General features: G+C 41.2%; 1 protein-coding gene across 2 annotated transcripts in view; it reads right to left on the bottom strand.

The window, feature by feature from the left end:
* The window catches only part of elmod1 (ELMO/CED-12 domain containing 1), a 78901-nt gene that overhangs the window by 27990 nt on the left and 28159 nt on the right, over window positions 1-22752 (bottom strand). The window contains exons 6-8 of one of the 2 annotated variants that reach the window (XM_043691835.1): window positions 13381-13514; window positions 13204-13272; window positions 12437-12460 (exon numbers count right to left, since the gene is read on the bottom strand). In XM_043691835.1, coding sequence (XP_043547770.1) covers window positions 12437-12460; window positions 13204-13272; window positions 13381-13514 — 227 coding nt within the window. The remainder of the gene's footprint in view (window positions 1-12436; window positions 12461-13203; window positions 13273-13380; window positions 13515-22752) is intronic. The other variant, XM_043691836.1, reaches the window with a different exon arrangement.

Below are 22752 nucleotides of genomic sequence, written 5' to 3'. Positions count from 1 at the left end.
GGAGGTCATGTTGCGCTGTACAGGACATTGGTTAGGCCACTGTTGGAATACTGCACACAATTAAAGATTTACAAGGATATTGCCAGGGTTGGAGGATTTGAGCTATATGGAGAGGCTGAACAGGCTGGGGCTGTTTTACCTGGAGCATCGGAGGCTGAGGGGTGACCTTATAGAGGTTTACAAAATTCTGAGAGGCATGGATAGGGTAAATAGGCAAAGTCTTTTCACTGGAGTCGGGGAGTCCAGAACTAGAGGGAATAGGTTTAGGGTGAGAGGGGAAAGATATAAAAGTGACCTAAGGGGCAACTTTTTCATGCAGAGGGTGGTACGGGTATGGAATGAGCTGCCAGAGGAAGTGGTGGAGGCTGATACAATTGCAACATTTAAGAGGCATTTGGATGGGTATATGAATAGGAAGGGTTTGGAGGAATATGGGCCGTGTGCTGGCAGGTGGAACTAGATTGGGTTAGGTTTTCTGGTCAGCATGGATGGGTTGGACTGAAGGGTCTGCTTCCATGCTGTACATCTCTATGTCAAGATTAGAGTTACAATTACAGCAGAAAGGTGGATCAAAAATAGTTGACAGAAAAACCAATAAATGATGATTATTGGCTAATGACAATAATATTGAAATTTCACAAATTGTTTTGCATAATTATAATGATAACTCCAGAGGTAAAAACAGTAAGATAAACAGAAATACTGGGAAATGAATGTACCTGTCTTACTGAACATTCACTTTAGAAATATACAAGATGGGCCAGTGTGTGACATTCCCAAGTCTTAATGGTTTTCTTTCTGGGATAGTATTCAATTTGTGATCAGTCTGTGTTGTTCATACTAACATGCAACACAAAACTCTCCACTGAACATCATCACAGCTACATGTTTCTAGGTCAGTGAAAGTTATGTGACTAAACATTTTTGAATACCAAGCGTCTTTTGATAAAACTGAACTATGAGGATTCTGGATTAGTGGTGCTGGAAGAGCACAGCAGTTCAGGCAGCATCCGAGGAGCAGTATTGCTTCTTCGATGCTGCCTGAACTGCTGTGCTCTTCCAGCACCACTAATCCAGAATCTGGTTTCCAGCATCTGCAGTCATTGTTTTTACCTGAACTATGAGGATATTCAGTCTCTGTTCCAACTTTAATGTTGGTTAGGCTTAAGGAGATCTGCCAGTTTAAGGCAGAGGGGAACAACTAGATGGAACAACAAATGCTTTTGCAGGTCTCCTGCTAGACAGGAGGAGCAGGAATGCTTGTATCCCAACCTAATATCTGTGTTGACTCCACACAGCACAGCACCCCACCCCACCTGTCCCTGTAATTGGACAGCCTCACTGTTTGCCTTTTACATGCAAGTGTAGAAACCAACTGCTACCCTCAGGAATCTACAAACCAAACTACACATGTACATTTTGCTTTTATCTGAATATAGAGTAAATAAATGAATGATTTTAGATAATGCAAGTTGCTATTGCTTCTTGAACTATTACTTACATTTCCTGCAATTTTTCTCCCCAACTGTGCAATTAAACATTCCACAGCACGTGGAGGAACCTGGACTTCAGATTTCCCAAACATCCAAAAGAAATCCCAACCATGTCAAGATCAGAGTTACAATTACAACAGAAAGATGGATCAAAAATAGTTGACAGAAAAATCAACATATGATAAATTATTGGCTAATGTGGACCTCCGATGTTTGTGCACAGCAGGGAACTGGAAGTCAATTTACTGGCACTCTGATCGGCATACGCAGAACATAAATGGTCATGCAGCTTAGACAGTGTTAGCTAGGGCCACTGTTCAACACGAAACTGACTTACAGGATGATCTGAAACTGGATCGGTAGCTCGTAATGATCAATACGACCTTTTTGGTTTCAATTTTATTAATTGGTCAGCAAATTATTAATAGTACTCAGTTGTTCAATTATCAAACCACTGGATTTATAATAGAACATTTACTTAATTCAATCTTTCAACATTGAATCTGTCAACTTGGGATAAAATTGCATAGCCTCTTCTGACATCAAGAACGGTACTGATGAGCTAAGTCATTCTGTGGGTATTCTCTGGGTGTTCCAGTTTCCTCCCACAGTCCAATGATGTGCAGACTAGGTGGATTAGTCATGGGAAATGCAGGGCTATAGGGATAGGGTACAGAAGGTCTTCAGATGGTCAGTGTGGACTTGATGGGCAAATTGGCCTGCTTCCACACTGTTGGAATTCTAAGATTATGTAAAAAACAAACCAGAGGATCTGTCCATGTCAGACAGACATGAGCCTTTAAAAGTTGCTCAGCAACAGTGCAACTCATCATAAAACTAAAATATGCAGTCATCATTTTTTGGTTACTGCATGAACATATTGCAGGTTATAGGAAAAAGTTGGGGAGTCACACTGGCTGAATTGCTCTTGCAAAGAACTAACATAGCCAAAGTCAAAAAGCGTGGCACTAGAAAAGCACAGGTCAGGCAGCATCCAAGGAGCAGGAGTGTTGATGTTTCGGGCATAAGCCGTTCATCAGGAATGTGGTGGGTGAAAGGGGGCCGAGAGATAAATAGGAGGGCAGGAGTAGGGCTTGGGAGCGTGGAAGAGAAGGTAGCTGGGAAGGCGATAAATAGGTGTAGGTGGGGGGGTGATTGTGATAGGTTGATGGAGAGGGTGGAGCGGATAGGTGGGAGGGAAGATGGATAGGTAGGGCAGGTCAAGAGTGCGCTGTAGAGTTCGAGGATTCGATCTGAGATGAGATGGGGGGAGGAGAGATTTGGAAACTAGTGAAGTTGATATTATTGCCGTGTGGTTGAAGGGTCCCATGGTGGAAGACTAGGCGTTCTTCCTCCGTTATTGGGTGGCTTGGATTTGGCGGTGGAGGCAGCCCAGGACTTGCATGTCATAGGTGGAGTGGGTAGGGGAGTTGAAGTGGTCGGCCACAGGGCAGTGGGATTCTTTGTGCATGTGTCCCAGAGATATTCCCTAAAACCTTCTGTGAGTTGGTATCCTGTCTCCCCGACCACTTCAACACCCACTCCCATCCTACCAAGGACATGCAAGGCCTGGGCCTCCTTCGCTGCCACATCCAAGCCATCCAACGACTTGACCCACATCTTCCGCTTTGGGACCCTTCAAACACACGGCATTAACATTGACTTCAATAGTTTCTAAATCTCCCCTCCCCCCACCTCATCCCAGAACCAACCCTTCAACTCGGCACCGCCCTTTTGACCTGTCCTACGTGCCCATTTTCCTTCTCATCTATCCGCACCACAACTTCCCACAGACCTATCACAATCTTCCCTTCCTGCGTCTTCCCAGCTACCTTCCCCCCAAGCCACACCTCACTCTCCTATTTGTCTCTCAGCCCCCTTCCCCTCCCCACATTCCTGATGAAGGGCTTATGCCCAAAACGTTGACTCTCCTGTTCCTTGGATGCTGCTGTGCTTTTCTGTGCCACACTTGTTGACTCTGACTCTCCAGCATCTGCAGTCCTCACGTTTTCCTACTGACATAACCATGACAAGTCAAAGAAACAGTCTCCTTCTGTGCTGTAACTATTCTATAGTTCTATGCCAAACTGAGCAATTAAGTGTGTTACATTGTCAAAGATCTCACAGCACTATTTGATGAAGAGCAAGGAGTTTTCCAGGTCTGCTGGCCTACATTAATCCTTGAATTAACACCTAAAATAGCTCAATTATTTCATAGTTCATGTGGCATGGCTGTGTACAATTTAGCTACCATGTCAAATATAGAAATTCAAGTTCTGAAGACATAAATGTAAATTCTTATTGTTACATTTGGTTACATTACCAGCAACTGTTTCCCACTGTACAAACTCAACAAGGTAGCAAAGCAAACTACAAAAGAATATCAACAAGCTATTATGGCTTGGGAAGGAGATAAATAGTGGGGCTGTCCAATTACAGGGACAGATGGGGTGGGGATGCTGTGTGGAGTCAATGCAGATATTGAAGCAAAGTTGTTAGGTTGGGGTGCAAACATTCCTGCTCCTCAAGCAGGTGTACTGGAAAAGCATTTGCTGTTTCATCCAGTTGTTCCCCTCTGCCTTAAACCGGCAGTTTTCCTGAAGCCTAATCAGCATTAAGCTTGGATCAGAGACAGAATATCTTAGTAATGCAGATTCATTAAAATATTTTAATGATCAGCCTACTGCCAAAAAGCAGATTAGCTATCTGCCCTCTGACCTATCTCTGTTACAAGTGAGTAGTTGGTGTCGAGTTTCCTTTCTTTTATTTTTAATGTGCACCTGCCTCCTTCCATCTGTGGAAATTGCCAATTCCGTTGCCTCTAGTAATTGTATTTTCTTAACTACCCTTAACTTCCAATGGCTTCTGTTCAATGTTTTGTAATTGCACATTTTAAAAATATCTGCATCTTATAAAGTCTGATAGCTGTATCTAATCAGGCAAAGTACATGAATAAAGATGCTTAAATAGACCAAAAGAGTAAATGCTGGAAAACCTCAGCAGGTCTGGCAGCATCTGCAAGGAGAGAAAAGAGCTGAGGTTTCGAGTCTAACTGACCCTTTGTCAAAGCTTAAAAAAAGGGAGAAATGGGGAGGTATTTATACTAGGCTGAGAGAAGGTCATGGCTCCAGAAGCAAAGGTAGCAATAAAGAGATGGTAATGACACTGCATAGAGAGATTATAGGGAGATTAGGAGCTGTGAATGACCAAGGCTGAAGCCTGTGCTGTGTGACAAAGTATGTGGGGGATGGGTGAAGCAGAGGCAAAATGGAAAACAGGGGAGAAGGATAACAAAGAGGGAAGAGGAGAGGAAAAAGGTGATGAAAGAGTGGGGAGCAAGAAGAGAGACAATCAAGAAATAAGAGGTACAGAACAGTGAAAAGAATATAAAAAAAGGATAAATAAAATGAATGAAATAATATTACGGAGCAGAATGAAAACAGAGGGATTGAGATCGGACTATCATCTGAAGTTGTTGAATTCCATGTTGAGACCGGCAGGCTGTAACGTGCCTAGTCGAAGATGAGATGCTGTTCCTCCAGTTTGCGTTGAGCTTCACTGGAACATTGTAGCAGGCCAAGGACAGAAATGTGGGCATGGGAGCAGGATTGTGTGTTGAAGTGGCAAGCCATGGGAAGGTCCGGGACCTGACTGCATACAGACTGAAGGTGTTCAGCAAAGCAATCACCCAGTCAGCGTTTTGTCTCTCTGATATAGAGGAGACCACATTGGGAGCAACGAATGCAATGGACCAAATTGAAAGAGGTACAAGTGAAACGCTGCTTAATCTGAAATGAGTGTTTGGGGCCTTGGATGGTGAGCATAGAAGAGGTAAAGGGGCAGGTGTTGCACCTTCTGCAATTGCATGGGAAGGTGCAGTGTGTAATGGGAGAGGTGTTAGGTATGATGGAGGAGTGGACTAGGTTGTCCTGGAAGGAGGGAAGGATCTCTGTGGAATGCAGATGGGGGAGGGAAGGGAAGATGTGTTTAGTGGTGGCGTCGTGTTGGAGTTGGCGAAAATGGCGGAGGATTATTCTTTGCATGTGAAGGCTGGTGGGGTGAAAGGTGAGAACAAGAGGGACCCTATCCTTGTTCTGGGAGGGGAGGGAGGGGGTGAGGGTCATGGCGCTGGAGATGGACCGCACACTGTCGAGAGCCCCGTCAACAACTGTAGGTGGGAAGCCACGGTTGGAGAAGAAGGAGCACATATTAAGAGCACCACTTTGGAAAGTGGCCTCATCGGAACAAATGCGAATAGGCGAAGGAACTGAGAGAAAGGGATAGAGTCCTTACAGGACGTAGGGTGGGAAGAGCTGTAGTTCAGATAGCTGTGGGAGTCAGTAGGCTTATAATGGAATGGGAGAGGTGTTAGGTGTGATGGAGGAGTGGACTAGGTTGTCCTGGAGGGAATGATCTCTGCGGAATGCAGATAGGAGAGTCAGATGTGATTTAACTAAAACAAAAAAGATCCTGAGGGAACTTGACTGGGCAGATGTTGAAGCTATGTTTCCTCTTGTGGGAGAATCCAGAACTAAGGATCATTGCCTATTTTAAAAAGGAGATGAGGAAACTATTTTTCTCTCAGAGAGTTGAATGCCTTTGGAATTCCTTTCCTCAAAAGAGAGTGAATGCAGAATCTTTAAATATTTTTAAGGCAGCAAGAGATAGATTATTAATGCATCTAAGGGACAAAAGATTATCTGGGATTGCAAGAACGTAGAATTGAGGCAAAATCAGATCTGTCATAATTTTATTAAATGGCAGAGCAAGCTCAAAGAGCCAAGTTCTGTGCTCTTACCTAACAGAAGTTCAAAATTTGCAGAAGGTAAAAACCTGGGGGTATTGTGAACTGTGACAATACTGTAGAATTTCTCAAGGATATAGACAGGTTCATGAAATGGCACAAGAAGCCAATGATATTTAAAGCAGAGCAGTGTTTAGTGACTCATTTTGGCAGACAGCCGGTAGCTTGTGATATTTACCAGCAATGATCAGTGAAGGTGCGACTATGTTGCTGGACAGCACTATGCTATGCCAGTGTAACACTAACACCTTATGCAGCAAATACAGTGCATGTGCTTCGGTCATGTGTAAAAGATTAAAGGGATAAGCACTCAGTCAAGTCCAGAGGGACTGTCAAGGGTGTTGCCAGTCAGTCAAGGCATTATCCAATCTCAGTGCAGGAGTTTGAACACAGTCAGTCAGATGCATGGGGTGTTTAGGAATCGGCCATGGTCAGTCCTGTAGGTCTAGGGCACCCAATCCAAGATTAGTGGTAAGTCAGTTTAATTGCGGCACAGATATCAGTCAAAGGTCTGATCATTCAGTTGGATGGGCCAGTTCTTTCAAGTCAGTCAGGAGGGTGGTTGGTCCTGGGGATCTGTTGACTGAAAGGTGAGTTAGCGGGTCCACTGCCACGTGTGCAAGTTTGGGGAAGTCGAATGTGGAAAACATGGGGATTGGAGGCAGCACACTGCAATGTAGGTGGATGATAATTGTGAAGGGTTTTGGGTGGGGAGGCAACGTCAACACAGGTGGGATACAAATGAGCATTGGGCAGCACTTCCAAATTAAAGGGGGAGCTGTGTGTGGGGAAGACATCAACAATCAGCATCATCCTGGCTTCAATGGTGCAACAAGGCATCATGATGTTTGGGCTGTCCAAGCTGTAGGCCTGGGTTTTAAAGGTAAATTGGAGACTTAAATGGAAGAGTTGCTGAGGAACATATAGAGGCTCAAACCTGATGAAATGCATTTGTGGTGCAAGGAAGAAAGGAACATGAAGGATTTGGGAAAAGCTGTTTGAAATTTGGGAAAAGCTGTTTGAGACTGAAAATCACTCTTGCCTTCTATCCTCACTCAAATTGCAAATGTGCATTGGAAGTGCAAAGCAGCTGCCACCACACCTGGAGTGGGCAGAGTAAGTTTTTTTTTAAAATGAGGGGGAGAGTGAGTGTACTTGTGAGATCTTTCAAGGGGCAGTTGCATTAATCAAGCACTGAGAGTACAGATTAGTGATATCTGTAATCGTAGAATTCTGCATGCGAATTACATGCAGTGACCAACTATGCCAAATACATATCTCGGTCACAAACAATCCTGATCATGTCACTGATCATTACAAATCGATCGTAGTCATCTCTGTGAAGCAAAAGTAATCACCGGAGGTGTAATCTGTGGATCACAACTCAAAGACAATTCAAGGTCTCAAAGGGTGCACAGGACATGGTGCTCTCACCTTTAACTAAGTATTTGACAACATTCTTTTATGTACAAGCTGTCTTTTCTTGGGTGATGTTGGGGTGGGCGTCAAGTAATTCTACCACATTTCATTCACATTGCTTGTGCTGCATGCATTAGAACAAGATATACAATGTCAAAGATCGACATATAGACAGTCCATGGCCCTCCTTGTTGGAATCCTCATGTCCCACTGTTTCGTGGACTATGGTAAACTGTCATTTCGGAGAGATGCAAAATGCTGTCTGCTCACATTACTAAGAAGCTGTTTTCTGCTGATATACCTCACTCAGACTCTTTGAAACCATCATGAATGGATGTAGCAACAGGAGGATTTGTCGTCACTGTGACTGCTGCACAACAAAGGTACCAAGAAATTGAGGAGGAATGAATGGATCATCAAGCCCAGGACTTGCAGTAACTTATAGCAGCTGCCAAACAACCTCCACATGAGGTTACAAATGTAAATCTCCTCAGGATGTTGAAATACTGGAGGCCCAGTTATTTCTTCCACATTGGAGAGACAGAACATTGCCAAAAAATGAGAATGTCTTGGGAAACCATTACAGAAAAGTGACCTTTGCTGGAGCAGGACTTGCAATCTGAAACGTTTGGTGATTATCCTACACTAGTGGCTGACAAAGTGAGAGCTGCATAAGTTCTTAAAGCAACTGACTGCTTCCAAGGATCCACTGGGGATTTGTGCAGGATCTCTCAATCTACAAACTACAAATGTATAAAAGGTATTTGTCCAAGACCACATTGCTTCATCTCCTCTCCCTATGTCAGTGCTGCAGCCTCTATAGGCGGCTTTGCCAACATAGTTATGATTACCCCAAGGTGCAATACAGTGTTCAGAGCACCATATCAAAACACAGCTAACTTCATCAACAAAAAAAGGGTTCCATCTAATCAATGTCCAAGTCATCAAGTAATCATCAGTACCACATCTTAGATGTCTGCAATACATGCCCTGGAAGCTGCCAATGTCACCTGTATCATTGAGAATGCTCAGGTTCCTGCTTCATTTCAAAGCCTGGATGCCTGACAAGGATGGCTGCTGGGAAACAAGGACTACCCACTATAATTGTGGCTGATGATTCTGTTGTACAACCCCTGACTGAACTGGACATGATACAATGCAGCCTATTCTTCCACCAGGGTGATGGTGATGCAGCCTATTCTTCCACCAGGGTGATGGTGAAGCAGAACCAGGTCTCCTGATGATGTTCCAATGCATGGATTGGGCTGGGGGCAAAATGTGATTAGATTACTTAGTGTGGAAACAGGCCCTTCGGCCCAACAAGTACACACCGATCCGCCGAGGTGCACCCACCCAGACCCATTCCCCTACATATACCCCTGCACCTAACACTACGGGCAATTTAACATGGCCAATTCACCTAACCTGCACATTTTTGGACTATGGGAGGAAACCGGAGCACCTGGAGGAAACCCACGCACATAATCCAAGCATGCAGTGCTCTGCTCGATTGGTGAAGGCACAGAAGGGACATGGTTGTTGCTGAAGAGCTTGAGAGCAGCAGCAGTCTTTCAAAGAGGGGGAAAAAAAGTTGGAGGATGACAGTGAACAGAAAAAAAAACACTTTAACCATGATAGAGTGATGCAGCAAGAGGCTCAATAAGGTAGATAGGATTTCTGTTCCCAACAGATTAGTGCTGGGTGAAGTCATCATCCATTGCTTATAAATGTGTTCTTGCTTAAAAGGCAAACAGTCCTCATTTAGTCCCAGAAGCAAATGCAACATTTTTGTTTGTTCATTCTTCATTTTTGCTGTTATTTCACAGAAGTTAACTACAACGACCATTTGAACCCTATTCCACATGTGATGCCCACATTTTCAATGCTGACAAGATGTTATACTCCAATGGGAACAGGGAATGAGTAGTGGTGCTAAAGATAGCTTCTGAAGCTTCATTCGTATATTGGTAACTCTACTGTCAGTCAATTAAAAAGGTGGTGATTTAAAGTGCCAATGTATTTATAAATGTGATATTCTAAAATGAAATGTTATTCATGCCACATGCCTCAGAAACTGTTCTGTTTTGTTTCCTTTCTACTACATATATGGTGAAGATCTATTTCTGGCTGTCATTATTTGACCTGATGCGCAGCTGAGCTTCAAATATGATGCTGGCGGAAGGAGTCCAAGAAGAAGCTGACTGTGGCCAGAATTTCTGTTGCTGGTGAATGCAAGGTAGGACACAAGCAGTGTTGTAGAGCATGGTGCAGACTTACTGAGGTGAGTAGTGGAGAATTGCTCAAAAACTCACTTGTACTCAAGGAAACACCTTGAATTGACAGCCAATGTTTGGGAAATTCAGCCTCAAAGTTCTAAATTTTAACACCTAAAATAATTACTGTATGGACAGTTATAACCCAATGAATAGGAGTTGAATGATAGTCTAAATTTGAAACCTAATTGGTTAAACAAAAACAAAATAAAAATGGAAGGGCAGATGTTGCAATTGTAAAATGACTAACCCTATCACATATGTATTAGGTGTTTGCAGCTCTCAGAATTTTGGTACAAAGTTATGAACTAGAGTCCAACGCTCAGATACTGCAATGCATCAAGGAGCAGGAAAGTTACCTGGACACTAGGCTCCAGAAGGCCCTTGCTTCCCTTCAGCCAGGTACTTCAGATTTGGTTTGGGATCAGTACAGGAAGATGTAACTACGTGTGAGGCGATATGGGGATCCAGCAGGTAGCAATGAAATCACACAAAAATAAACTTTTTAATTCAATGGGAATGGAGTGTAAGCATAGGGAGGTCTTGCAACCAGTCAGGCCATAGCTGTGCACTGTTCTGGACCCTTGTTAGAGAAAGATGTACTGGCATTGAGGACAGTCCAGACAAGGTTCATTAGATTGATCCCTAGAATGGAACGTTTTTTGTATGAGGGCAGGGGGTGTCCATTGGGCTTGTAAGCATTGGATTGTAGAAGAATTAGAGGTGACCTTACTGAAACATACAGGATTCGTGGGGTCTTGATAGATGAGATGTGCAAAGGTTGTTTCCCTTTGAGAAAGTGTCTAGATCTTGGTGGTATCATCTCAGAATAGGTGGTCACCCATTTAAGACAGAGATGTGGAGGAATTTCTTCTCTCAGAGTGCAGTGAATCTGTAGAATTTTTTTTACTGAAGAGGGCTGGAGAGGCTAAGTCATTAAATGTATTCAAGGCTGAGAGAGACAGATGCTTAATCAGGAGGGTAAATCGAGGGTTATGGGGAAAGGCAGGAAGGTTGAGTTTGGGATCGTTAGGTCAGCCATGATCTCACTGAACGGCAGAGCAGACTCAATGGGCTGAATGGCCCGCTTCTGCTCCAAAGTCTTCTGATTTTATCTGTCTCTATTTAACGTGAAGACTGGATCTACCATGTATGATTCGATGTTGGTCATGGACTAAATAAATTGCCTCTTCTAATAACTATACTTTACAATTTGCATTTAAAAGGCATCTTTAACATAATGAACCCTCCCATGGCACTTCACAAGTATAAAATAAATATGATAACTGAACTACATATCAGATATTAGGTGAGATGACCAAAACCTTGGTGAAAGAGATAGATTTTAAGGAGTGCTTTTAAAGGGGGAAGCAAAATAGAGAAGCTGAGGTGTTTAGTAAAGTGATTAGAGAGTTTGGAACCGAGGCAACTGAAAGCACAGCTACTAATTGTGAAGAAATTAAACATTGGAGATGCTCAAGAGGCCAAAATTAGATGGGCATAGTTATCGCAAAAGATAGTGGAGCTGATAGAGATGACAGACAGATAGTGATAAGGTCATGGGAGATTTGAAAATAAAGGTAAGAGTTTTAAAATAAAGACTGTGTTTGGGAAGAAACCAAAGCTGTTCAATAAATACAGAGGTGAGAAGGAAATGGTACTTGTGCAAGTTATGACACAGGAAGCAGAGGTTTGGACACTCCAACTTTGTGGAAGAAAGAATATGGGAGAACAGCCAAAAGTGCAATGGAATAGTTGAGTGTAGAGGCAACAAATAGGGGCTTGCAATGTAACAAAAGTTTAAATGATACTGAAGGTGGTTCAGTAAATTTAAGGCAGTTTGGACCACGTCTGGTATCAAAATTTATCAATTATGTTTTGCAAAATTATGTAATGAATTTAATATCAGTAAATCAAAATCCTGTGAGTCAGCACCTGAAACAGCAGAATCACTATTCCATTTTGCAATTAATTATCTAGTACTTCAAAAGTTTGCCTCCATACAGTTTGGTGTGTGTATTTTAATGCATTTTATGATTAAATATTATTTTAGAATGTATTAATCAGTCATTTTATGGCCATGAATTTTAGCCAATGATGTAACTGTTCACATAAAATTAATCGGTTGTTATCAGATGATTCATCCCATTCTAAAAAAGCCTAGTCTATTTTTAACCACTTTGTTATGAAATATAAATGTATGGTGATTGGTAGTTTTTAGTTCTGAGATACTGACAATATTAAAGAATTGAATAGCAATTTGCTCAGAAATAATTTTCTTGCCACTGAGGTGCTGATATTGAGGAATTTATATTTGTTATAGTCAGACACCTTTCCATTATTACATACAAAAAATGTTGCACAACACTAATGTTTGATCACTCAATGGATTATGACACAATAAAAACTAATGCAAAGCAAATACACATGAATAACAAAGAAAGTACCTTACATCTTCTTTGGTTAGTTCCCTAAAATAAAAAAAACCCATAATAAAAACAATATGACAATGGACAATGAATATGAAATTGTTACAATGTATGAACCTGCAATGAAGAAAATAACCCAAAAGACAGAAACCAGGCAAAAGCATACTCGGAATAATTAGTGAAAAAAAAAGGTTTATCTTTTCTTGTGTTGGGGTAGGTGAAAACACACACATATACCAAGTAATTGAACTCATTTCAAGTACAATCTCAGCATTGGTATCCCTAAAACATATGATTTTGTTTATGCAATTTTTTAATGGTCGTTTCAGGAGTGAAGTTACTTTGGTGTAACTGAACCTGTCAATGTTACATAAATGAATGCTAGTAATATAGTTGTTATTCAGGAAAATGATCACTTCAGCTGTAAATGCATTTAGATTTACCAGATAATGAATGGTGTTGACAATTTCAGCCTTTACCTTCCACTTGGTGTTAGGGGTAACAAATCAAATGCACATCTTTATTTGTATTTCATACTTGACATTTTAATGAACATGAATAGCACATTTTTAAGTCTGGTTCACTGTGTTTCAGGGATATATTCCAATTGGCTTTTATTTGCAGATGACCTTCAATAATATTAATTTTGCATATCTACACAAAATAACTCTACTATGTTTTAATTACAATATGTAGGACTCAAGTGAGTTTATACATTGTTACAAGCGCATGGTAATGACAACACGTTGCTAAATAAAGAATATGACTAAATATGAACAAGTTACCTGTACTTTGGTTGGTGAGAATCAAAAAGAACTTGGCGTGCAGTTGTATTGTCATGTTCTGCAAAAAATCTGAATAAGAGAAAGGGCATTTATATTTCTTACATAATTCATACACTAAGCAGGTGAGGAGATAAATCAGATTTCTTTTTAAAGCTATAGCTTATAATTTATACTTACACTAAGTTATATAGCCCCAACATCCCCATTCCTCTGAAGTCAGTCTTTGGGTCATCACCTTGGAAACCTATTTCACACCATTGTTTGCTAATTCGACCATTCAGTGTTACATCAGGGCGAAGGAAAGTCCACAGCTGACAGATTCATAGAAAACAAAAAAAAAAATTTAAACTATAACTGGAAGGTGAACATACAATATAGAAGATAGAAAGTGAATTTAACTATTATTAGTGCCTGCAAAGCAGAAAATACAACTAACACAGATTTAATGTTCCTAATGTGTGTTGAAAACACAGTTGTTAATCATTTCCCTGTAGGAAAGCATACAAGGGTGGGATGTGTTTCAGACCTGTATTATTTTTACACATTAAAAACTTATTGAAAGTAACCACTCCAACATCACCTTCCTAATTTATGATTCTTGTTCATCTACTTTTGCATTCCTCTCTCATTGCTATCTACTTCCAGCAAGCCATAGTTCTAGCTTCCACCCCTTCAGTGTTTGTCACTCTTAACAGTCCAGCTCACTGCTTCCCCCTACCTTTACTTCCTCCCACTTGCTGTTTTGCTTGCCATTTCCATCTTCAACTCTTTATTGCTCACTGATTACCTCTTCCGAGCTCCTCACTTCTTCCTGCTCTCAACTCTCTTGCTGTTTCCCTCTCACTTCCTTCCTCCAAGTTCTTGCTGACAGGAGACAAAAGTGAAAAGCAGTAGATGGGGCTAGGAAAGGGAAGTCGCAACCAGGAAAAGTTAGGAAAGGTTGAGAGAGGCAAAGATTGAGAAAGAGTGAGAAATGGTATGGCGAGGAGTGAGGGTATCTGAAGAATTGGTAAGTGAAGCAGTAGGGTGATTTAAAAATAATGCAGAACATGCACAGTTTCACCACATTTCTTAAAACATGCACAGTAACTGAGCTGAAATGAAAATGGAAGCAGTGCTGCTTGAATAAGTTGTTGCCAGCAAACCATGCCAAAATAAAAATACATTTTAATACAGTGATATGTATTCATTTTGCACTACCACTATGCTGTATGTTACAGACTTCAAACAGATCAAGCAACTCAAAATTAGTTATTCATGACGTAAATTAAAAAAAAACTTTTTAATAATCTATTTTCTAATCAACCTGTTCAGAGATGTTATTACATACTTCTACAGTAGGTGGGACTTGAACCCAGGTCTCACGATTCAGGGTAAGGACACTACCACTGCACCACAAGAGGGCCCATGAGGCATTCTAATTTCATACACCTAAGAATCTTAAGCTACTTCATCAATAATCTTCAGGATATAACATTAGAGCATTTACAAATAAATAATATGATTAAGCACAGTCAGCATGACTTCGTGAAGAGGGAATCATGCCTAACAAATGTACGAGATTTCTTTGAGGTGATAGCAAGCAAGATTGATACAGGGAAAGCAGTGGATGTAACATATTTGGCTACCTTAGGGTACCATACATTAAGCTAATTAATAATTGCCCAAAGTTTTGGAGTGTTTAAGACAGAGATGAGGAGGGATTGTCTCAGACAAATGAATTTGTGGAATTATTTGCTGGAGAGAGGGCATTAAGGATATTCATGGCTGATGTTTGATCAGTAAGGGAATCATGGACTATAGGGAAAGTAACAGCGAAGTGGAGTCGAGGATTGTCAGATTAGTCATGATCTCATTGAATGGCAGAGCAAACTCAATGGCTTGAATGGCCGAATTATACTCCTGCGCCTCAAAATACAACAGATGTGGGGATGTTTACACAATTTTCAGCACCATTCAGGATTCCTCAGATGCGGATGTAGTCTTTGTCCATATGAAGCAAGCCTGACAACATTCAAGCTTGGGCTGATAAGTGCCAAGTAACATCCATGCTAGGCAATGACCATCTTCAACAAGAGACAATGTAACCATTGTCCCTTGATGTTAAATCGCACTCATCATTGCCAAACTCCCCACCATCAACGATCCTAGGGTTACTGTTGACAAGATCCTGGACTGGACAAGCCACTTAAAATCCTATAGTTACAACAGCAGATTAAAGTTTAGAAATTCTGCAGTGTGTGAATCCTAACTTGTCTACCAGTTACAAAGTACTTGTCTGAATTTTCTCTAATTCCCTAGATGGGAGCAGGTCCAACAACACAAGAAGCTTGACAACATCCAGGACAAAGTCGCCTCCTTGATTGGCACCCCATCGATCATAACAACATTCATTCCCTTCATCACTGATGATGTAAACCATCTAAAAGATGCATGGCAGAAATTCACCAAGGCACCTTCTACATCTTCCAAACCCACAACCTTTACCACCTAGAAGGACAAGGGCAGAAGATGAGTGGGAACATTACCTCTTGCAAGTTCCCCTCCAAGCTACACACTGAGCTGATTTGGAACTATATTGTCATTTCTTTACTATCACTAGACCAAAATCCAAGAACTCTCTTCCTGACAGCATTAAACGTACGAGGCAAAAGTAAGAACTGCAGTTGCTGGAGATTAGAGTCAAGATTAGAGTGGTGCTGGAAATGCATAGCAGGTCAGGCAGCATCCGAGAAGCAGGAAAATCAACGTTTCCTTTTTTTATGAGGCTAGAAGCCTCAGGGTGGAGAGATAAATGGGAGAGGGTGGGGCTGGGGAGAGGTTAGTTGAGAGTGCAATATGGATGGAGGTGGGGGTACAGGTGATAGGTCGGAGAGGAGGGTGGAGCGGATAGGTGGAAAGGAAGACTGACAGGTGGGGCAGGTCATGAGGATAGTGCTGACCTGGAAGTTTGGAATTGGGGTAAGATGGGGGGAGGGAAAATGAGAAAACCTGTTAAGTTCACATTGATGCCCTGGGGTTGAAGGGTTCTGAGGTGGAAGATGAGATGTTTTTCCTCCAGGCGTCGGATGGTGAGGGAGTGGCAGTGGAGGAGGCCCAGGACCTGCAAGTCCTCAGCAGTCTGGGAGGGGGAGTTGAAATGTTCGTCCTTGGGGAGTGGTGTTCATTGGTGCGGGTGTCCCGGAGATGTTTCCTTAAGCACTCTGCGAGAAGGCGTCCAGTCTCCCCAATGTAGAGGAGATCGCATTGGGAGCAACAGATATAACAAATAACATTTGTGGAAGTGCAGGTGAAACTTTGATGGATGTGGAAGGCTCCCTTGGGGCCTTGGAAACGTTGATTTTCCTGCTCCTCGGATGCTGCCTGACCTGCTGTGCTTTTCCAGCACCACTCTAATCTTGAGCATTATACGTACATCTACATTAAGTCCTGCAATGGTTCATGAAAGCAGCTCACCAACTTCTCCAGGGTAGTTAAGGCTGGGTAATAAATGCTGGCCTAGCTGATGCATCTACACCCTATGAATGAACAAAAACAAAAACAAAAAAAAATGTGACTTGTAATATTCAGGCAACAGGAAGTTCCAATTGGTTTCCTTTTTTTTATTTCAAAATATTCAACGCTATCTCAGAACAAAGCTTTTTGCAAGGTCTTCAATAGGCAACTCAGAAAAGTCAAGCAGTTTCTGAACAGTGAATTTTAAGCAGTTGCATGAAGGCAGTCAGAAAAGAAGGTTGCTATGTTTGGAAACAAAAACAAATTGCTGGACAAACTCAGCAGGTTTGGCAGCATTGGCGGAGAGAAATCAGAGTTAACATTTCAGGTCCAGTGACCTTTCCTCAAAACTATGCTGGGCTATGTTTGGGCTACCCATCAGTCCGTTACTGAAAAACAGGGAGAACAGGCCCCACTTGAGAAAGTGCTGAGTTCTTAAAAGTCAAGAATAGTCTGGCGAGCTGTGGGTTGCAAGTAAGAATTAGAGTTCAGGCTCAGGAAAAGACTTCCATTCTTTTGGAGCTCAGAAGATGCCATATGCCATTAATAGCTCAATGCAGCTAAGAGCAAATGGGAAAGAATCCTTCTTGCAGTTTAGTAGGATTAGAACTCAGACAAATGTGGGGAAATTACAAATATGGTGAAGCTAGCTGTCTGCATTCAAGCTGAAATGTACGTATGAATCGGAGCTGGAGTGCAGTTTCTTGATTCCTGAAAAGTGTGGCCCTGATTGCAGGAAGAAATACCAGAAATTGAGTCATAATTTAGACAAAGTTAAAAATCATACAACACCAAGTTATAGTCCAACAGGTTTATTTGAAAGCAGTAGCTTTTGGAGCACTGCTCCTTCATCAGGTGGTTAACCACAATCACCTGATGAAGAAGCAGCACCACAAAAGCTCGTGCTTCCAAATAAACCTGTTGGACCAAAACCTGGTGTTGTGTGATTTTTAACTTTGTACACCCAGTTCAACAACGGCATCTCCAAATCATTTAGACAGTCCAGGATGGAGTAGCTATCGAGGGAGTTCTGAAGCTGTGTCCCAAAGAGAAGAAACTGGAATCCATTGTAAATTTTGTTGAAATTTGATTACCTATAGTGTCACTGGTGTCTAGGGGTGGGTTGCTGAAGAACCCACGAGATCTGTTTTGACCAAACTCGCTATTTTGTGAGCTCTGTCAGGTTTTCGATTAGAGTTTGTACTTTTACTCATCCTTGCCTCAAATTGTTTTCTGGAATTTAAGATATAAAGTGTAAATATTGTAGATTGCTTTACTTTTCCAACATCATATATGAAGTCTTTTGTTGTTTGTTCAAAACCATAGAATCTTGTGATTTTATTCTCTTAAGCACCAGGGTTCTCAAAATTTGTTTTAAGAAAGGTTTCTGGTTCCGAACCATATTGCAACTTAAATTTGGCATTTTGATCCAAGATCATAACACTTCTAAAAGCTTCCTCTTTTCTAAACACCAGCCAAAAATACCTTTAATTCCATGTAAAAGAGAGACCAGGAACATGTCATAAATGTGGAGGTTTTAGAAAAGGAAAAATCCATAAAGTCTTTAAAAAACTGATGCAAAATCTAACATGAAATTTGCAAAGCTTGACAAGCAATTTTATTGTCACATCTCAAAAGTTCAGTATAGGCTACAACAACAAAGTATGACAGATGCTGGGAAATGAATGAAAGCAGAAAATGCTGGAAGGGCTGAGCGAGTCTAGAAGCATGCATTATACTTCTGCTGACTTTTTTTTAAAGTGAGTGGTGGTGACAATTCTATCTTCCCCATTTTCATCTCTTTTAGATCTATCTTTTGTTTGTATAATGGATCATTACTCTCATTTTACCTTACATCATCATCCCTTTAGTCATTTAAATTCGCTCACCTTATCACAGTCCTTCCATTTTATTCTACCCTCTCTCCCTTGTCTGCATTTAAATTGTTAAATACCTTTTTTTTAAAAGTCATGTTGGAAGATTCTGAAATGGAAACACATTCTCTCTCTCCAAGAATACTGACAGATGTTAAGTATTTCCAGCACAGACAAGTGGTTCTCATGGAATGTGGTTTGTAGGGAAATCGAATAAAAAAAAATAAGAGAAGCAAATATAAAAGGTATGGCAAGAGACTCACAGCCAACATTAAAAGGTAATCCTAAGTATTCTATGGGCATATACATTTATCTAAGATCCAGTGCTGAAGAGAAAAAAAAACAAGCGACTTTGTCTCTTATGAATCTTCAACACATGAACTTTATCCTCCAGGCAATCACCATCATAGTGTAGTTGCTATGCTCATTGCAACAGCTGAATTGTATTAATGGCATAATTGAGAAGTTAATTATTTTAGAGTAACACACGCATTGAAACAAGAAAAGATTTCAGAAAAGATCATTTAAGTGAGTGATTGATGTTTGTGCTTTCCTAAAACTCTTTGTCTTTGCAAGTGTAATTTAGCTCCCTGATAACTGAAAAAGGAATGCATTAAGTTTTTCTGTACCAAGTCAATTGTACAATTGGTTAAACACCAATATTACAACTTTCATCCATGGCCACAACCATATGACCTATTATTAAGTATTAAAAATTAATCACTATGTTTTAAAATCAAAAATGCTCAGCTAAGTAGGGCTCATACATAACCACTTGTTAATAATACAACTTTTGTACATTACCATGAAGAGATTTTCATCCAAATGTTTTTATTTAAAGATAGCAAATCTTCAATTTGCAAAATGCCATTCATTCTACAAATACAATAAATCAACCAAATTGCCTCCAATTTTTCTTGCTACTGAAAACACTGCCATAAAATGCAGCAAGGTTCTATTGGACCACTGCAATGTTTCATCAAGGGACTTCCATATGTGGTGATATAGATTTTGTCTACTTATAATAGTTAGTCCATTCATAGGAGATCATACTGTTTTTAAGTCAGTGAAAGCAATTGCAATGACAAGACAAAGTTAATTGAAAAGCTGAAATACCAGGAATTGGGCAGAATGGTATCATAATGGTTAACACTGCTGCCTTACAAGACCAGGGAAAGTTGTGCAGTTGAAGTGCTTTGGCCATGCTAAATGCAGGGTTATAGGAGGGAGGGGAAGGGGGAGGAGGAGGTAGTGGAGGGTCAGTGTAGATTCGATGGGTCAAATGGCCTCTTTCTATATTGTAGGGATCTGTGATTCTATATAAAGTAAAACAGTGGTAAAAAGAGGTGTAGGATTGACTATGGCAACTACATTTACTCAGGAAGGAGATGGTGCCAAAGTCATAGTGGAAGAGGAAATGCTTAATTGGTGAAACATTGAAAAGAGAAGGTTTTGGATATGGTGTCTGTACACTAAGTTGCTATGTCACCAGGACCAAATCACATGCATTAGAGGACACTGAGGAACTTTAGGTTTAAAATAGCAAAGGCACTGGTGATAATTTTCTAATTCAGAGTGTACAGGTGTGGTGCCACAGCAACTTGTAAAAGTTGTATGTCTGTGCAAAAAAAAAAGGCTGTAATAATAAGTTGGGAACAAAGGCTGAGAATTCTGTGGTTTGTAACTCTCCTCCCGACTCCCCGAAACCTAGCAACCCATCCACTATATAGATATTCATTTAGAGTACTAATGAAGTGGAGTAGTGTGCACCACTTGCAAGATGCACTGCAGCAACTCACCAACGTTCCTTTTTCCTTCCAAATCCAGGACTTCTAGATCTGGATGGACAAGAACAATAGACACATGGGAATACCATGACTTGCAAGTTTTCCTTCAAATTGCATATCAACCGGATTTCAAGGCATGTAGTGTTCCTCCAAGCTCACTGTCAAAATCCTGGAACACTCTCCCTAATGCAGCTGATGTACCTAGACGAGCTACAGTGATTCTAAAAAGGAGCTACCAGATCACTTTTTGGGTCTTTAGGGATGGACAACAAATGCTCACATAACCAGTGATTTTCACATCCATTTAAAGAAAAAAAAAGTTAAAACAAAGAGTACAGTTCTAAAGAGGGTGGAGGAGCACAAATCATTCAAGATGGCAGAAAGGTTCAGAACGTGGTTAATGAAGTGTACATGATCCAGGACTTCATAAACAGGTATTATAGACCCCTATAAAAGACTGGCCTTACTGGAACTTTGTGCCACTCAGTGTACCATATCTAGGAAAGATGAGAAGGTATTATGCATAAAATATCACAAGAGTGCTTTCAGGAATGAAAAACTTTAGCTCTGAAGATAGATCAGAGAAGTGCAGGTTGATTTCCTTAGAAAAGAGGAAGGTTGACAGGATATTTGATAGAGGTATTCAACATTAAGAAGAGTCTGAACAGAAAAGATAGAAGAAACTACTTCCTTTGGTAGAAGGATGGAGAACTACAGGACAACAAGTTAAAGTAATTGATAAAATAAGCAATAGTAACTTGAAAAAAAAACTTCATGCAGCATCGGTCAGGATCTGGAATCCACAACCTGAGAACATACACACAGATTAAATTGCAGCTGTCAAAAGGGAATTACATCATAAAGAGGAAGAAAGAGGACTACAGCAGAAAAGTGGGAACAGTGGCACTAGATGAACTGTTCTTGCAGAGATACATCACTGAAATGATTGGCTGACTGATTTCCTTCAGTGCTGTAACTATTTTATGGCACAATGATACTCAAATGATTTGTGAAGCAGAGAACCAGAGGATTTTTTTAAAATTCACTCGTGTGACGTGGGCATTGCTGGCTGGCCGCCATTTCTTGCCTATCCATAGTTACCATTGAGAAGATGGTGGTAAGCTGCCTCTTGAAATGCTGCAGTTCACATGCTGCAGGTCAACCCACAATGCCATTAGGGAGGGAATTCCAGGATTTTGATCCAGTTACAGTGAAGGAATGTCGGTACATTTCCAAGTCAGGACGGGGAGTGGCTTAGAGGGGATTTCGTAGATGGTCGTGTTCCTATGTACCGGTTACCCCTGTCCTTCCAGATGCACATGATCATGGGATTGGAAGGTGCTATCTAAGGACCTTTGGCAAATTTCTGCCATGCATCCTATAGACAGTACCCATTGTTGTTACTAAGCGATGGTGGAAAGAGTGGATATTTGTGGATATGGTGCCAATCAAGCTCGCTACTTTGACCGGATGGTGTCAAGCTTCTTGATTGTTGTAGGAACCACACCCATCCAGGCTAGTGGGGAATATTCCATCACACTCCTTGTAGATGGTGGACAGGATTTGTGGAGACAGGAAGTGAGTTACTCACAATAGTATTCAAAGCCTCCTTCCTGTTCTTGTAGCCACGGTGTTTAAGTGCGAGTCCAGTTGAGTTTCTGGTCAATGGTAACCCCCAGGATGTTGATAGTGGGGAATTCAGTATGATAACACCATTGAATGTCGAGGCACAATTATTAGATTGTCGTTTATTGGACACGGTCATTGCCTGCCATTTGTGTGGCATGCATGTTACTTGCCACTTGTCAGCCCAAGTCTGGATATTCAGATCTTGTTGCATTTGAACACTGACTTCTTCAGTGTCTATGGAAAATTAGAATTAGGAACATAAAAAGACTTCAAACAACTTTTTTTTACAAAAACAAATCCCTACAGTGTGGAAACAGGCCATTTGGCCCAACAAGTCCAAACTGACCCTCTGAAGAGTAACCCACCCAGACCCATTCACCTACCCTATTACATGACATTTCTCCTCACTGATGCACCTAACCTACACATCCCTGAATACTACGGGTAATTTAGCATGGCCAAATCACCTAACCTGCACATTGTCGGACTGTGGGAGGAAATCGGAGCACCCATAGGAAACCCTTCGTGTGGCTAATATTGAAAAAAATGGCACTATATGGCAGAGCTGAAAATGTGTTGCTGGAAAAGCGCAGCAGGTCAGGCAGCATCCAAGGAGCAGGAGAATCGACGTTTCGGTCACGAGCCCTTCTTCAGGAATGAGGAAAGTGTGCCAAGCAGGCTAAGATAAAAGGTAGGGAGGAGGGGCTTGGAGGAGGGGCATTGGAAATGCGATAGGTGGAAGGAGGATAAGGTGAGGGTGATAA

The sequence above is a fragment of the Chiloscyllium plagiosum genome, chromosome 6 (assembly GCF_004010195.1).
Source record: "Chiloscyllium plagiosum isolate BGI_BamShark_2017 chromosome 6, ASM401019v2, whole genome shotgun sequence".
Taxonomy (NCBI): domain Eukaryota; kingdom Metazoa; phylum Chordata; class Chondrichthyes; order Orectolobiformes; family Hemiscylliidae; genus Chiloscyllium; species Chiloscyllium plagiosum.
This window is presented reverse-complemented; position numbering and strand designations above follow the sequence as displayed.